The sequence below is a fragment of the Chinchilla lanigera genome, unplaced genomic scaffold, assembly GCF_000276665.1.
Source record: "Chinchilla lanigera isolate Chin_1 unplaced genomic scaffold, ChiLan1.0 scaffold00041, whole genome shotgun sequence".
Lineage (NCBI taxonomy): Eukaryota > Metazoa > Chordata > Mammalia > Rodentia > Chinchillidae > Chinchilla > Chinchilla lanigera.
This window is the reverse complement of record NW_004955442.1, coordinates 4,031,312-4,048,823: the sequence shown is the minus strand read 5'-3', so window position 1 is coordinate 4,048,823 and position 17,512 is coordinate 4,031,312. Positions and strand designations below refer to the sequence as shown.

The 17,512-nt window shown below is 46.6% G+C and overlaps 2 protein-coding genes across 3 annotated transcripts in view; one reads left to right on the top strand and one right to left on the bottom strand.

The window, feature by feature from the left end:
• The window catches only part of Acsm5 (acyl-CoA synthetase medium-chain family member 5), a 28,100-nt gene extending 26,335 nt beyond the window's left edge, over positions 1-1,765 (bottom strand). For both annotated transcript variants that reach the window (XM_005391127.2, XM_005391128.2), the window contains exon 1: positions 1,339-1,765. The gene's annotated coding sequence lies outside the window, so the exon portion shown is untranslated. The remainder of the gene's footprint in view (positions 1-1,338) is intronic.
• A 2,021-nt stretch (positions 1,766-3,786) lies between these two features.
• Pdilt (protein disulfide isomerase-like, testis expressed) overlaps positions 3,787-17,512 on the top strand; it is a 38,513-nt gene continuing 24,787 nt past the window's right edge. The window contains exons 1-2 of the mRNA XM_005391126.1: positions 3,787-4,004; positions 8,609-8,817. Of these exons, the coding sequence (XP_005391183.1) occupies positions 8,616-8,817 (202 nt within the window). The 5' untranslated portion in view covers positions 3,787-4,004; positions 8,609-8,615. The remainder of the gene's footprint in view (positions 4,005-8,608; positions 8,818-17,512) is intronic.

The window sequence follows — 17,512 nt, the reverse complement described above, 5'->3', positions numbered from 1 at the left end:
CTTGGCCAATAACTCTGCCTTATGGTTTGGACTGTTGGGTCCTGGAATTCTTTCTTGGTGGCATGAGTTCAGAACCTATTCGATGGACTGAGTTGAGGGCCCTGTTTTCTCTTTGGGGGAACTCCTCAGGCTCCACATGGGGATATTCTTATGAAGAAAAGAGAAACAAGCAGTATCAATTATAACACTACATCTTATTAAACTAAGTGCACTGAGAATATCATTTCAACATGGAATCAGTATGAAAAATTATTAAAGATATATATATATATATATATATATATATATATATATATATATTTGGAGTAGACCCTCAAAATCCAGTGTGACTGTCACACTTACAAGCACTACTCAGTTTGGACCAGCTGCATTTGGAATGCCTGGGAGTCACAGGTGGGTAGTGGCCTTGGTACTCCCCAGGGCTATTTTAGTGTCTTGTTGTTCAAAGCATGGTCCTTGTACCAACAGTAGCAGCAGCACCCAGAGCTTGTAACAAAGCCTCAGCTCCCACCCTTCTCTGTGGAATTAGAATCTGCACATCAACAGGGTCTCCAGAGCCACTGCATACACAATAAAATTTGAGAAATAGCAGCTTAGCTAGGGGTTGTGTTCCCAGTTTAAGTCCCCCTGCCAAGTTACTCTCAGTAATAATGTAAGCAGAATATAGGAATAATAATAATAACAAGGTCACATAAAAAGAAAATCGCATCACAACCATGGTCTCTAGGAAGCTTACTCTCTGCCATGAACATAAAATGTACCCTATGAACATTATTTCATTAAATCCATATGACAGCTTTCTGCTGTGAATGCCAATTGCTTCATTTTACAAGTAAAGAAAGGAAGCTTGAGGGGAAAAGGACTTCTGAGACTCATCTTCCTAGAAAAGTATAGGCCCCAAGCTCTGCTGTGGCACCAACCCTGGGCCTGGATCCCTCCCTCACACACCCTCTCTCTTAAACTCTGTCCTGATTCCCCCTTCCCTCCCCCATTTCTTTCCTTCTTCCCTCCCTCCCTCCTTCCTTCTTTTCTTTATTTCGTACTGGGGATTGAACCCAGGGTCTTTACACTAAACTACATCCCAGCCCTTTTTATTATTATTTTCTGAGACAGGGTCTTGCTGAGTTGTTTAGGCTGTGCTCAAACTTGTGACCCTCTTGCCTCAGCCTCCCAGGGTTCTGCCCCTGAATTTCTTGACAGGTGACCTGTTAGAATCCCCAGCCCCACTCTATTCTCAGTAGTTTCCACAGGCCATTTCACACCAAGCCTCTTCCTGGCTTAGTCAGCAGAGATCCCAGGGGCAGCTGCCACTTGCTTCTGAAGGACTTGCCCAATTACCTTGTTCTTGCGCCTAGGACATAGAAAAGGTGTTCTGCTTCTTTCAGCCTGCAAGCCTGTAGTTATTTCTTTCCTCAGGATCCAAATTGCAGAATCAGCCTCCCACAGGGAACTTCGGCCCCACCACAAGCAAGAGAGGGCAGAGTCCCAAGTCAGCAAGGACTCCAAGTCTTCAGCTTTCAACTGGCCAGGATTTGCGGGTCAACAGGAGCCACTCCTTGCCAAGTTTGTCCCAGGGCTCACGGTGCCTGCCAGATGCCACTCTGCTCCAGGAACTGGGGGGCCCTCTGAACTGGTGGATAATGTGGCCCCTGAGAATTTTAATCATCAGCTAATTTGCAAAGAGAACTGGAACTTTATTCTGTTTCGACAGAAAAGATACACCAGTGATAATAAATAAGCGAGTCCTGTCTTTCTGCCACTCAACACTTGCCAGTACATGGAAAACGCATGAGTGGTGACCTTGGCTATGAGGACAGGGAGTGACTGCCAAAGCCACCAGGAATGTCCTTGAATGATGATGGCGGCCATGGCCCTGCAACACTGTAAATTTACTAACACTACTGCTAACTGTATACTGTCTAAATAAGGCTGTTTAAAAATAAGTAAAAGGTGTCTTGCAGCTCCTCTTTCTCGCAGTCAGCTGAATTCCCAACAAAGCCTCCAGGCCCCCATGTGGTTTCCTGCCATTTCTTCTGCTCTTGGCTCCTACTCATCCTACCCAGCACCCCTGGCCCCTTGTTTATACTCCGAGGTCCTGGCTCACTGTGCGCAGCTGGGACACTGTGTCTCTGAGAACAGCAGCCAAAAATATCCCAACATAGCGTGTTTGCCAGCCAGGGTCTCTAGTGACACTAGTGGACAGTGTCAGGCTACCAAAGTTTTCACACACACACACACACACACACACACACACACGTGTGTGCACATACCTGAGCTCCAAGAGGGCATAGATTTTACATCTTCTGCACCACTGTATCTCAGCACTTAGAAAGTAGCTGCTGCATTGGAAGAGCTCCATAAATATTTGTTGAATCGATGAATACTAAATTCCTAATATTTACTCAACATTTTTTATTGCCACACCTTGTGGTGAAACTGTCCATGAGTAACAGGTTACAAGTTCATTTCTAATACTCTGGGTACAAAGTGCACATATGGTTGTTTTTTTCTCTTCAGGCTTAATCCAAGCTGGGTGAAATCCCAGTCACCAGCACCTGTAGGAACAGCAGGTTTACTCAGTCCTCAGAGTAACCCCCAGTGGAGGAGGGGAGATAGGTACAGCCTCTACCTGAAGCTCAGGAAGCCACTATCAACATTCCACAGGCTGTTTGTCCCTTACTGTGTCAGGTTCCCCTGTGACCCTGACTCACTTCCACACAGCAGCTTCTTTCATTTCCACCAAGCCCGGCCACGGTGACATTGGCCCTGAGTGGCAGTCTCGTTGAGAAGGATCCAATCCTTGCTCTCAGGCGGGTGGGCTGCTTTTCCGTTCCGCAGGCAGCCTGAGCGCAGTGTCCACCCTCTGCCACAGCTCTCGAGAGCACAGGCCAGTGCAGAGCTGCCCTTGCAACCTCTGACCATAATAACTATGAGGTTAAACATATCAACGGGCTTTTACTTATTCATCCAACAAATGTTTATTGCATACCTCTTATCTGCTGGGCAAAGGAAACGATATGCAATTTAGAAGGTGATTAATGCTATGAAGAAAAATAAGAGCTGGAAAGAAAATGAGGAGTCTCTGAGTTGCTGAAAGGTGCATGGGGTTGTTATTTTAGACAAAGTGGTCGGGAAAAGGCCAGTGGGACCGTGACATGTGAGAAAACACTTCAAGGATCTGAAAGTGTGAACTTTGAGTATCCCTGGGTGAAGAGCTTCTGGCAGGGGAACTGCAAGGGTAAAGGCCCTGAGGCAGGCACGTGATTGTTACATTTGAGGACTGGCGAAGAGGTCAGTGTGGCTGGAGCAGAGCAAGCCAAGAGCACTCAGAGGGCTGGACGTGTGAGTGGTAGAGCACTGGCTTAGCATGTGAGAGGCCCTGGGTTTGATCACCAGCACTAAAAAAAGGAAAAAAACCACACCAGCACTAAGCGGGAGGCCATGGCACAGCGGGGAGAAGGCATGCCCTGGTACTTCGTTGCTTGTCTTGTTTAATCTTACCCCACGTCTGAGTTGTGTACCATTGTGCATGACAGGAAATGCCTCAGACAGAGTGAGTAATATGTATTCAGGGCTACACTACTTAGAATAGAGTTAGGGCTTCAAACCCTGAGTCCAGGCCATGCCTGTTTTTGACTTCTATAAAACTTCAGCTCTGCACACGCACACACGCAAGTGTGTGTGTGTGTGTGTGTGTGGCTCATCTCTGCAGGGGGCTGCCTGGCAGGGCCTCTGTGACTCAACAATGGCCCATTCTTCTCCCGGACCACTTGGCCTTCCCGGAACTCCAGAACCCAGAATACGGCTGTAGGCTGCAGTGGCCTCAGCGTATTTTCAAAGGAGCTCCTTTTTTGTCCCTGGATTTCTTTGGACTGTCCAGCTGCCAACCAGTTCAACTCTGATCACGAGCAAGGCCAGGAGCCCATCTTCAGATCACAACTTCCCTCTTACAGGGCCAGCCCAGAGAGGCCCAGCGGCTCTGAGAGTGACCCGGCATCCCACAGGTATGAGCATCAGTGACCCTCTGACCAGTGAGCCCTGTGCTGCAGCTTTCCCTCTGCCAAATGTCACTGAAGAAGGTCACACATTAGGGTGAACCAGGGGGCCCATGCTCACCCGGGGTGGGTTTGTGCTCAGGTGCCAGTATTCTTGCCAAACTCCCCAGGGATTTCTAGTAGGTTATCCCCTGAAACGGACCTTGGGGTTTGTTGTGACAATTAAATTATCTCATTCATTCATTTATTCATCCATCCATTCATCCATCCATTCATCCACCAAACGTGTGCTGAGCTCTTAAAATCAGATACACACACTCCTCTAGGAGGTGGGAAGACGGCTCTGAATAATGCCATTTACATTTAAAAGTTAAAAAAAGAAAACAAGGTGCATCCAGAAATAATAATGAAAAGTATGAAGCAATACTGGTGAGTTAGTGGGTGGCTGAAAGCAGAGTGGTGAGAAATTCCTCATTGGGCGGGTATTTGGCTGGGATCTGAAGGACCAGACAAGGCTGCGAGGTGGGGTAGAGGTGTCACAGGCAGAGGCCACTGTCTCAAGGAAGACAGAGCAGGAGAATGAACAAGGAGCGAGAGCAGAGGGGGTAAGGTCAGATAGGGTAAAAGTAAGGTCTGGAGCCAGAGTAGACCCGAGCAGCCACAAGGTCAAGCTTTGGACCATGTGTGATAACACACTGCCGGAACCTTTGAGTAATCAGAGCCATATGATCTGACTTAGGTTTAAGAAGGAACTCGCTGATGGTTGTGTGGTGGGATGGAGTAGGGGAAAGAAACGAGCAGAAACACAGGGGCCAGCGAGCGGGTTGTGGCTCTGTCTGTAGAGAAGATGATGTGCCTGGGGCATGGGCTCTTGGCAAACACTGGGCAACAGATGCCGTGTGTGCTGGCCATGCTAGCTGGTGGGCAACATGTCACTCCATGTTAGTCATTCTTATTAATAAGCTGTCCATCATGGCCACTTTCCTCCCAACTGGGATTTGTAGGTCTGGACAGTGCCTTTAGGGGTGGGGAGAGAGGGAAGGGACACGCGTGATACCAGGTAGGTGCAGGGAGAAGCAAGGTCCACAGTGCAGAGAATAAAGGGGTGGGCATAAAGGTAGCTGAAGACACAGTGCCAGCCTGGATCAGAGAGGGGTCCAGAGTGTCAGTGCAGTTGAGCCCGGGCTTGAGGGGCTCAAGAGGACAGCACTGGAAACACCATGCTACCTCTGCTGGTGGCACTGTGGATTTGTTTTAGTTAAGTCATTTTAGGCAGCACACTTACTGGTACTGTGGATCCCCTTTCAGGTACTGGGTTGTCAACTTTTGAAAAAAGGAATTTTGAGGTGATGTAGGAGAAAGGAATGCATTTTATAAAACGTTATGGTGAAGCCCATCCCTGACCTGTAATTAGTAGGGGTTTTAAGTGTGTTATTGAAATCTGTAGTGGACAGTTAGGGGAATTACCAGACAGAAGCTTAGGAGCTCACCAGATTTCAGTGTAGATTCTGTCTTTATAAAATGAACTTAAAAGAAGAGGTTACAGTTAAACTTTGAATGGAGAAGCTTGCCATTATATTCCACATCTGGTTATTGCTGTTTACATTCCTTTGTTGAGCCTACATCTTCATAAGCTGCCTAACAGGTAAATGTTGAACACTTCCGCTCCATGGTCAGTACGGAATTAGAGGCCATCATACAGGCAACTGCCTTGTCTGCCGCCTTCTTTTTCCATGACTATCTATTGCCTCATCTTGATTTATAAGCAAAACCTGGAAAACCTACAAAATCAATGTTTTGTGGGTTTATCTAGAAATAATACAGAAAATATTTCTGTTATTTTTGGTGAAGAGAATTTTGTATAATTTATTTCAATGTAAATAAAATATGAATTTTGTTTTTAAAAGAGTGGAGGACAGAATCACCCCTTGAGCACCCTTGGAAATGCAGATAGATCACTTCTCAGCTTCCTTCAGCCAAATGCCATCTTCTGAATGAAGCTATCTATGGTCACCTTGTTAATTATGCTAACATGCCCCCCTCTCCATCACTTTCAAGTCTTCCCTTACCTCTTTTTCCCCTCCGTGTGGATGAGCTTCTGATGTACTGTTCACTTGTATCTGTTTATCTCGTCCACTGTGTTTCCCATGACGAGAAGGCATGGACTCCTGCCGAGGTTTTTGATTTCTGTGTCTCTAGCACTTAACAGCATGTAATATATGTAACATGTAAAAACCCTCAAAAATATTTGGTGTGCATACATATAATTGATGAATGCGCCAAAGGGAAGGCTGGAGTGGCAGAAGTTGCCATGGAGGGCCTGTTTCTGCCAGCAGCGTCTGATTATCATCCGTCCTGCCGGAGCCAGACAGCAGCATTTCCCTTGTAGGCTCTGCAGCCTCCAGCTCAGCCTCCTCCTTCCTCCTTCAAGTGGCACAGAGAGGGCCTTAAAACGTTTAATTTGAAGATTTCTTCTCAGATGACCCCTCGGCACTTTTGCAAATGACCCCTCCTGCCCAGCAGGCTTCTGAGTACCACAGAGGTACAGAAGGGATGGCCAATGTCAGGCCCAGGAAGGTTCTGGCAGCCCTCACTATGTTGTTTTTGCATAGCTAAGAAACAGTCATCTAGTGACTCTCTGCACAATGAAAATTAACACCCTGGTACCTTGATGCCTCCATGTAGGCAAAGAACTTTTAGATGACAATTCCTATTGCTAGTGAGTGACTCAAACAACAAATAAGCAAACAAAGACATTAGTGCTAAAAACAACAGTTCTAATAGTCATCTCTGTACTATAGCAGACTCAGCTAGGGCTGGTGAGTGGCACCTGACCTTGGACGTGGGGACACTGCAGGTCATTAGGGACCCTTAACGCCAGCCTGGCGGTCATGAGCCCTTTGGCTGAGACATAGATTTGGATCATGTCCATTGTTCAACAGTCCAGAAAACCAGGTGTTCCCTACCTTTCACTCTTATCTTGACTTGGCTTTGTTGATTTCATTTGACCATATGGCTCTCGAGTTGCAAAATTACCTGGACAAGGTTTAAGAAAGCCGACAGTCGATACTTGATGGGTCTCATTTAGATCCTGATTTAAAAAACTTAAACTTTATGAGGCAATCAGGGTGATTTGCACACTTTCTGGGTTGTTGATGATATGCAGATGTTATGATAATACTATTGTGGTTATATGCTATTTTATTATAAAAATGATTCCTGAAAGTATACCCTTTATATGCTATTTTAAAATAATCCATATCACTTAGAGATTCATGATTAAATATTTACAGGTGAGGGGCTGGGGATTTAGCTCAGTGGCACAGCACCTGCCTGGCAAGCGCAAGGTCGTGAATTTGATTCCCGGTACCGGAGAAAAACAAAACAAAGCAAAATATATATTTTGTTTTGTTTATATGTATATATTTTTATATTTTGTTGTATATATTTACAGGTGAAATGTGTGAGGCTTAAGAGTCTCTTCAACATAATCCAGGGAAGAAAGTTGATGAGAATACAAATGAAGTGTTTAGCCATGATAGTAACTGAAGTTGAGGGGTGGGTATCCTGGGGTTCAGCATACCATTCTATCTTTGTGTTCAAAATGCCTCAAGTAGAAAGTTAAAATAACAACAATAAGCCAGGTATGATGCTGCACACCTGCAATCCCAGCTCTCTGAGAGGCGGAGCCGGGAAGATCACAAGTTGAAACCCAGCCTGGGCAACTTAATGAATTAGTAAGACCCTGTCTGAAAATAAATATTGAAAAAAGGTTTGGGAATATAGCTCAGTGTAAACAGGCTGTGTTCAATCCCCACTACCACAAACAACAATAACAACAGCATCAACCACAAACAAAGAAGCAGCAAAACAAAAATCACTTGGGAAATTTAAAATATTTTGATTGCAGGCCCCACTCTGAGCAATCCTGAACCAGTTTGCTCTCGGGCAAGGTTGAGCATCAGGGGATTTTTCATAAATATCAAAGGTTAAGGAGAGAGAATTAAGCACCATACAATATGCACAGTCTCAAAATGTGCACTCAAAGCACGTCCACAGGGGTATTTTCAATACCTGCAAGGATTCATTCTAAACCTAACAGCTTTCTTGGCAATACAGTTAAAGGAGAGATTTTTATTTTGAACTTGACATATTTTTACAAGTGCATTTTGTGGTTGTGACTTTTAAGAGAAAACAGTCTTGAAAATATTTCAAGAACCAAATGGGGTACATTGTAAGGCAGTGAGCGTCCCGACACAGAGGCATTCAGGCTGGAACTGGAGGAGCATGACGCAAGGGAGCATGGGGCACTGTTGGCAGAGGAGATCCTGGGAGCTGGTGTTGGGGGACTGGTCCAGAGGCTCACCCTGGGGTGAGACTCTTCTTGGCAAGTTTTCACTAGTGGCTGGGAAGCCAGAGGGCTTGCGTGTCCCGCTGTTCCAAGTGGGGCCCAGCTGTGCTGAGCTTCTAGATGCAGTCACCCACTTTGGGTATTGCTGGGGGCAGTGCCCAGCCCACTGCCCCCCAGGTGAAAGGTGGGGTGTGGAGAGCAACACTGGGGCAGGGGAGAGGCCCACCTGTGTTAACAGACGCTCTGTTCCTTTCCTCTTCAGGACAGCGATGGAGCTGCTCTGGATGGCCCTGCTGATGGTGGCCTCTTGGGTCCCCACTGCCCACAGCTCCCTGGAGCAGGGCGCCACTGTCCCCAGCATCAACCTCTCCCAGCCCCTGCACATTGTGGAGGAGCGCGACCTGCTGGTGCTGACAGCAGCAGGCCTGGCCCAGATGCTCAATGAGACCCGCTTCCTCATGGTGCTTTTCCGTGAGTATTTCCTCCCGGTCCCTGGTGACAAGCCTGCTTCCTTGCTCCTATGGCCTGAGGAGCTTTATATATATCTCAACACACCAGAACACACGAACAATTTAAAAAGTATATTTATATATACCACATCACTCTCAATTTCCAGATGAGAACATTGAGGTCCCAGGAAAGTCCAGGTACCTGGGGGGTGGGGGCACTTTCATCTTGGGCTTGGACAAGAGGTGATCAAAAATATAGTGAAATTTAAAAAAAATTTTTACAATAATTAATTGCCATTAATCCCCTCAATCATTCCCTCTTACCTCAAACACACTTATCCCATCATTCTTGCCACTTTCTGAAGCAGTTCTGGAAGTCCTCTTTCACAAATGTCTTTACCTAGTGTGATAAAAAGTGTGGTGAATGCTGCTGAGCACCATTCAATGAAAAAGCAGGCTTGTAAAAATGTCACTGTGTGTCTCCACCCACCTTATTCACCAGATCTGGCACCCTGAGGCTTCTGGCTCTCTCACAACATCAAAATGGCCATGAACGGCAAGCATTTTGAACTGATCCAGGACACTGAGGCAGCCATGACAGTGCAGCTACAGACATTCACCAAAGAGGACTTCCACAACTGCTTCAGAAAGTGGCAAGAATAGTGGGATAAGTGTGCTCCAAGTGAGGGGGAGTACCCTGAGGGGTACTGATGACCATGTGTCTTTATTCTAATGAATTTGTATATTTTGATCACTCATCACATGTGGCTTCTATGATGTCACATGTAGGAAAGCCAGGCTTTATCTTCAGGTGTCCTTAGTATTCTGGGCCTCAGTTTTTGCCTCTACAGAATGGGCGTGAAGCTTCATGACCCAGCTGGACTGTTGAGAATAGTCAGGGAAGTGTGTGCAGTTCCTGGGCCGCACCCTGAGGGCAATAAAGGATGGCAGTTAGGTCAAGGCTCTTGGGCAAAAGGGTGCGTTAATCCTTCACTTCTGTTGTCTAGGCTTCACATAGTCACCTTTGCATTTTGAACTTTTACTCTTTGCATCAGCAGACATCTTGGGGGCACCAAGCTGAGCCTCGGGACAGCATAAGACGGGGTTTTCCTGACAGCTTTCACACTGTGGACACCGCCATGTGCCAGGCATCGTCCTAAACACCTCAGGAAACGTTAAGTCCTTGGTCCTTGCAGCCCAGCATGGTGGCACTATTCACCTCCCTACTTTGTGTCAGAGGATACAGAGGCTCAGAGAAGCCAGATGATTTGCCCACAGTCACACAGCACAAGTGAGGGTTCCCCCTGTGCTATGCCACTTCTCACATGGAGGGACTTGGGGGATGAAGAAAGCAGATGTGGACACTGGAGTCTGAGCTCTGCCTTCAGAGCTACTCCCAGAATCGGGCACTCTGACCTCCTTTCCCTGGCTGTCACCTGGGGAATGAATGCAGTGCCCTTGTGTAAAGCCGTGGGTGACTGTGGGGGTTAGGGGAGACAGCATGCTTGACACGTTGCTAAGGAGCTTGGAGACACCGCCTGCCCTTGTCACTGGCATCACTGGCGTCCTCTGGAAAAGCGACACCTCCCTCGTGGTCTCTTGTGGCCATGTTATCTTTGCACTTCTTTTTTTACTTTTGTAGTCCTGAGGATTGAACCCAGGGCCTTCACACTGAGCCGCATTCTCCAGCCCTTTTCTTAATTTTTTAGTTGGAGAAAGGATCTTGCTAAGTTGCTACGTTGCCTAGGCTGGGTTCGAACTTGTGATCCTCTTATCCCAGCCTCCCAGACTGCTGGGATTACAGGGAGTCCCTGTGCCCTTCTTCACCCTGCTGCTCCACAGCCCCACTCAGTGCCAGACTGTGACAGGCTGTGTGGGCCCCAGAGAAAAGGGGTCTTTTTTTCTGCCTTCAACGACTCTACAGTTGAAGCATGTCACCAGGCAAGAGAAGCTCTGTAAACATGACCCATGCCACCGCATGGTCTGAGCCCCGCGCCTGGTGACACAAGGTGCGAAGTCCTGGATCAGGTTGGTCCTCAGAGTTGTGTCTCCAAACCACAGTGGCTGAACAGCCTTCTTGATCTGGCCCTGGCTGCTCACGCTGGGCACAAGGATGCCCAGGCCACAGCAAGTGCTTCTGGGAGCTTTTGGTTTGCCTGCAAGTGAGAGACACGCCATCTGCCCCGCAAGATGGGCAATCTTTAGCCAGAGCAGTGGAGGCAGCAGAAGTCCCCTGAATTCATGGTTGCTGGTTGACATCCATATTTATCAAAGACCCTGTGCCGAGCACTGCCAAATCCTGAAGGACCTCTTCATTCCCAAGCCTCCACACACCTTGGTCCCTAAGTGCCATCAGGTCTGCTATCAAGTGCACTGAGAATCAGGTGAACCTGAGGGTGAAGCCAATTCTGCCAGAAACTAGGCCTTGGTTTCTTTGCATTTCATTTTCTTTACCTGTAGAGTGGGAATGTTGGAAGTGGTTGCTACAGGGAGTAATGGAGAACCCACGGCACCACACAGATGCAGTATATCAATTCTGTGTTAGGACTGGGTGCAACATCTAGTAATGACGAATCTGTGAACGGGGGCTTCAGTCTAAGAGCATGTCCTATATAGCACATCTGCCGAGGATAGACGGTCAGTGCCTGGCATCACAGCTGCTCAGCATCAAGGACTTACATTTGTTTTATCTTCTTACTTCATCAGCCTTCATATGCTGTAGCTCATGGTCACAGATGGCTGCTGTACTTCCTGCACTGCATTTGACATCCTAGCTAGATTAAACAAAAGGGAATGGGTAGGTAGATAGCAAATACACGACAGCTATTTGTTTTTTTAGTGCTAGGAATTAAACCCATGGCCTCAAGCATTCTCTTCTGGTTCGCTGTGATCTGTCTAGCTCCCTCCTCTTTCACAGTTCTTTGTGGCTCCTTCCCTTTCCCTGAACCCTGAAAGCAATCATGTGACAAGAAGCCCATGTCCTGAAGATGGCCAGTAGGTGGGTTGTGCTCCAGTGTTTTAAATACCGGAACGTTTCAGTTAAAATTGAATTTGCATCATCTCTTGGAAAGTCCTAAAATGTGGAAGCGCTGGCCCCTCTTCCTGCAAGGTGACACATAGAGCCGAGAAGTGAGACCAGGAGCCCCTCCCTGCCTGTGAGATTCCCGTCATCCTATTCAGCCAATGTTGCCCACATAACATCTGAGTTTATGGACTCCGCCCCAAACTCAGGCCTTCCAACGCTACCTTAACCCTCGCCTCCTCTCACTTGATATATTGTTTTTCAAGGACACCACTCAAAGGGGGGAATCTAGAGATGTGACAGCACCAATTTGCCCCCACCCCCCAACAAGTACTAGTGCCTCGCCCGCTGGATTGTGCAGCCACCTCACAGCAACACAAATGGCCTTCTTAGGGCCCTTAATGCGGTGCTCCAGTGTGAACATGTGATTGGCTCCCGTGCGCCTCCATCCAATACGGAGCATGCGCATTGCACCAATTCTCCCGCAAGGCAATTCCACGCCTCTGACTCCGTCTTCTTCTGGTGGCTAGTGGCTGCCTTCCACACGAGCACCACCCCACCCTTGCTTTACTGCAAACCCACTAAGCAAAGCCTTGCAGGAGAGATCTAGCCAGACCATTCTCATCACACCAGCCTGTGAACAGGGCAGGCATTTCCACTCTGCTGGAAGACCCTTCCATCCCGCCCCACACATCCCTCAACCACATCAGAACGTGGGCCAACTGTTTCGCTGTTCCTTCCACCAGGAAAAGTTGTGAACCCTGCTGCTCTACTCCGCTTGCTGCGGGATTGTAAGATAATGGACAAATAGGTCAAAAACCCAAACCATCTTCTCTTTTTTTGCTGTGGTCCCAAACCATGAATCCTGAACCCCATTTGAAGGGTGCAGAGCCACAGGCTTCACACTGCACAGTAAACACCTGCACACGTTTTCCTTGTCAAAAATAGTACAGCAGGTGGTCAAGGCTGGGGACCCCTCCCTCTCCCCCTGAGAACTCAAGATTGTGCCAGCAGTGATGTTGTTTTAATCAGGGTAGAAGGGCAAGTCCATGGTTCTTCCCGTCTATATCTTTGGGACTGACACTGAACAGGAGGCTGCAGAAACAGCCAACTGATTTTCCATTCTTTAATTGCACTTGATAACAACCAATCTGAATCCCTTGAAGTATCTGAATACTTCCCACCAGTGGGTATTTTGAAGCAGCCAACTCTACCCCAGCAGTGATTGTGTTATCTAAAAGAGACACTCTATTAAACTCATTACAGTTGACTCTTTGATTCCTGCCAGTACACAATTTAATTCCAAATGAGTTCTCAAAACCTGGCAGGCCTGCTAAAGTGACCTTTGGAGAAATTAATCACTTGGGGGAAAACATAAAAGCCTTCCTCCAAGGGTAAATGGGCTCTTTACAAGGGGATGCTGCAGACGTTGTCCCCAGGGACTCCCCAGGGGCTCTCACATCCGTAACTGCTGCCCAACTTCTTGCCCCTCTAAGGAGTCCTGGCCCAAGAGTCTATGACTGGTGGAAATGCCTCTTATGTCCAAAACATACCACAGATTCATGGATTTGGTTCTGTCTGCCTGTTTCTTCTCATATCCTGCCTTCCAGTGTTAAAGTCAGAAACATCAAGGCTTTCCTTGATTCCCCTCCGTTCTCGAATCTCATTTGCCACCACATCCTGCAGATGCCATCTTCTAAATCCTCTGCACCCTCCCATTCTCCCCGCTCTCCTGTTGCCTCAGTTCCACCCTCCTCATCCCCCCCCCCAGCCACTGCAGCAGATGGTCTCCCAGCCTCTCCCAAAGCGTTGCCTACAATCTACTCAGTTTTTTTTTTTCTAAAGTGCAAATTGTAACTTGATGAAAATCCTTAATGGTTTTCTAAACTTCCAAGTTTCTTAGCATGAATGAGAGTTTTCTACTTGATCCAGCCTAGATCTTCTCACATCCCTTGAACACTCTGCTTTTCACCCTCATCTATTTGTGTTGCTAGCTCAGTCCTTGGGGCCTTTGCACCTGCAGTTTCCTCTGCCTGAAGTGTCCTCCTTGAGCCTCTGAGTCAAGAAGGGAAGGAAAAGCCACCCTCAATGGGGAGTCTAAGACTTATTAGGAGCTGTCTCTGGGATCATTTACTGGTTGTTCCTTAGGCACAGGTGGTAAGAGTTTGTCCTGAGAATACATTAAGTAATGATGGAGTTCGTAATGAAGAAGACGGTAATATGGATAAGATTGAGATGGTGAAGATGATGCCAATGGTAAGGATAGTGCTGGTGCTGGATATGGTGATGACAGTAACAGTGACAACAGTGGTGGCAATGGTGGGAATTGCCATTTATCATGCACCTGAGCTCCAGGCACTGTCATTAGTGTTATTATGACCATCTAACACTGAGGCAAGTAAGTCTCAGAAGCTTAGATCATTTGCCCAGTCACACAACTGATAAACAGTAAAGCCCAGATTAGAGACCAGGTCTGGCGTGAGAATTGGTGCTCGGTCTGCTTACAGTGCCATGGTGACCTCTCTCACCCTAGTATAGCATTTCTATGCCAAGTTTGCACTAAAGCTCCATTTGTCTTGTCTCATTATGGAGAACTGCTTTAAAGTAGACAGAGCATCTGTAAACATACCCAAGTCCTGAGGGAGGGTGGGCTTTTGGGGATCTCAGTAAAGGGACTCCTGGCTATCTACAGCCCACTGGGCACTGTTCTGTCCAAGTGTCTTCTTTCCCTGACCAAGCTTAGATTTCCACTTAACCAGGGCAAGAAGTAGATACCAAGATCCAAGGGGTTTTGCATACCTTTCTCCTTTAAGAACTTTGAATTTAAAATTGCAGAGCATCAGAGGTAAAACCAATTAGCAAACTTAAAAAGACCGAAGACAGAAAATAGGACCCTAATCTCAGAATGGATTGTCTTTGCAATTTCTCTCTGCTCCTATGGGAGTCACTTAAAACAGGGGAGACAGGAAGCATATCCCCATCCCCTTCTACAAACAAAGGGACATTTTCAGAACAGATGACCAATTTTCTCAGTTGGAGTGAGCTAGCCTTGGATTTTTAAAATTTTTTTATTATTTTAAAGAGTAAAGGAAGGATAACATAGCATAGGGGGGGCTTACCAAATTACAGACAAAGTGGTAGGAAATTATCAATGGTTGTTGTTTTTTATATTGTTACCTACAAGATAGTTTCTTAGGAAAACAAATAGACAAATAATAGCAAGTTACAGACAAAAGTGGTAGGTTATTATCAATGATTGTTGTGCTATACTTTGGTATCTTCAAAGTGGTTTCTAAAGAAGATAAATAGAGCTATACATGAGTGACCAATTGAATATTCATTGACTATTCTCAATGGTTGTTGTAGGAACTACATAGTAATAAACATACATCCATTTACAAAATAGCATGGGAACAATACAAACATTACAGAGTTATGGACAGATTAATAGGAAAATATCAATGGTTGCTGTAATACATGGTGGTATCTTCAAAGTGGTTTCTCAGGAAGACAGAGATATGCAAGAAAGATCTAACAAGTAGTTACAGCCTAAAGGTTGTGAAAAATAGCGTATTACCTCCTCACCAGTGACTCCTTTCACTGAGGTAGCCTTGGATTTAAATCTGTGTCACCACTTACTAGCATAAGACCACGAGCTCCCATTTCCTTGTTGTGATGTTCCTTGCCCTTAAGAATGGCTAATTCTTAGGGTTGTACTGAAGATTAATCAAGATAACACATGCTTAGCAAAGTGACACTATAATAAATGAAAAATAAATGCCTTTTTATAGTATTAGGGATTAAGCTCAAGGTTTTTGCACTGAGCTACATCCCAGTTCTCTTTATTATTATTATTATTATTATTATTATTATTATTATTATTAATTTCAATTTTTAGATAGGGTCTTGCCAAATTGCTGAGGCTAGGCTCAAGCTTTTGAGACACCAGAATGCTGGGATCATAGGCATGTACCACCACGCCCTGTTCAATAAATGCTATAATGGTTTTTGTATCATCGCTATCACTACAGTCATTACTATCATTCCCTTTCTAGTTCCTCTGGTCAAAACCTGAGAGTCGTCCTTGACACTTCTCTTTCACTTGCACTCCGCATCCAACCTATCGACAAATCCAATCAGCTTGTCTTCCAAAAATTTCTCTAGCCTTGGACCCCTTCTTACCCCCTTGCACTGCCACAATCTGGGCTCAAACCACCACCATCGTTCACCAGAGTTACTGCAATAGTGTCCAACTGGTCTCTCTGTGCCCACTGGTTTCTCCCTAGGTCTAGTCTTCATATAGCATCGAGATAAATCCAATTTAAAAGTAAATCAAATCATACTTGATACTCCTCCAAACACTGGTGACATGTCACATTCCTCAGAAGAAAGGTCGTCGTCTACCCAGTGATCTACAGGACCCTATACCACCCCACCCGCCACACTGGCTCACTCTGCTCCAGACTCAACAGAGTCGCTATTCCTCAGAGGCCTCGCACACCCTGCCCCAGGGCCTTTGCCCTCCTGGTTCCTCCGGTCCACTTCCAGATATCCACGAGGCTCCCTCGGCTCCTTCAGCCTGCTTCTCCAAGAAGCCTTCCTTAATTTTTCTACTTAAACTCAACAATTTCCCCAACATTCCCAACTTCCCATTCTGTTTATTTTTTCTCTCTAGTACTTATCCCCTAACCCAGCGTGAACTTCTATTTCTTTATTTTGTTTATTTTCTGCCTTTCCCAGTGGCAGCATGGATTTTTATGTGGTGGTTCACTGTAACAGCCTCAGTGCCTAGAATGGCGCCTGGCATATGACATACACTGGAAATGATTTGTTGAGCGAGTGAATGAATGAAATGAATAGACGCCCTGACCATCATTGTCAGGTCCCATCTTTGTAGCTCTCAGATGACAGCATTCCAGTTGTGCTGATCATTCTGACCTCTATTTCAGACCCCCAGAGGCATGGGACTGTGAGGGGAATCTTGATGCCCCACCTTTGGGGCAGCCATTCCATGGGGTTCTCGCACTCTGAGCACCTGCCTTAGATGTGATGTCAATCAGCAACCTTGAGCCCAAATTCCCAGAAAGCCACAGGAGAGGCCACAGTCCAGCAGCTGGCGACAGGCCAGCACCTGCTGGTGGTGATGGATGGGGGTATAAAAGGCGATGATGGCGATGGAGCAGGCAGCAGTGAGGCATTGATCCACGGATGAGGCAGAGAGTCTCCCCTCCTGCCCATCGATTGCAAGGTTAATGAAAACAATCACTCACTTTTGGGTTTCGGATTCTGTACAGGCGCAGGTTGCTGGCTGGCAGTTGGTGGGTGCCAGTTGGTCAATTGGAGCATGAATCTAAGAGTCAGGTGGCCTTGGAGTTGAAGCTCAAATTAACGCTTACTGGCAGGAAGACCTCTGGGCTTCCATTTCCTTGTCTGTAACATTTTGGGCCCAGAAAAGCTGGGCCGTGTGCCACAAAAGACTTCTCTGTAGGAACTGGATGGTCCCTCAGCCAGGAGGTGATTTGCACTTTCTCCAAGGGCTCCAGATTGACACAGTTTTAAAAATCTGCTCGGCCCTGCTCAGCTCACCTGCCTGGCACTGGAGCAATGAGGGGTCTGTAGTTATACAACCTTATCAGGAGGAAGAAAAGCAAGCAGAGGAGCCTTTCGGTCCCCTCCATTTAGGCCAGAAAGATTT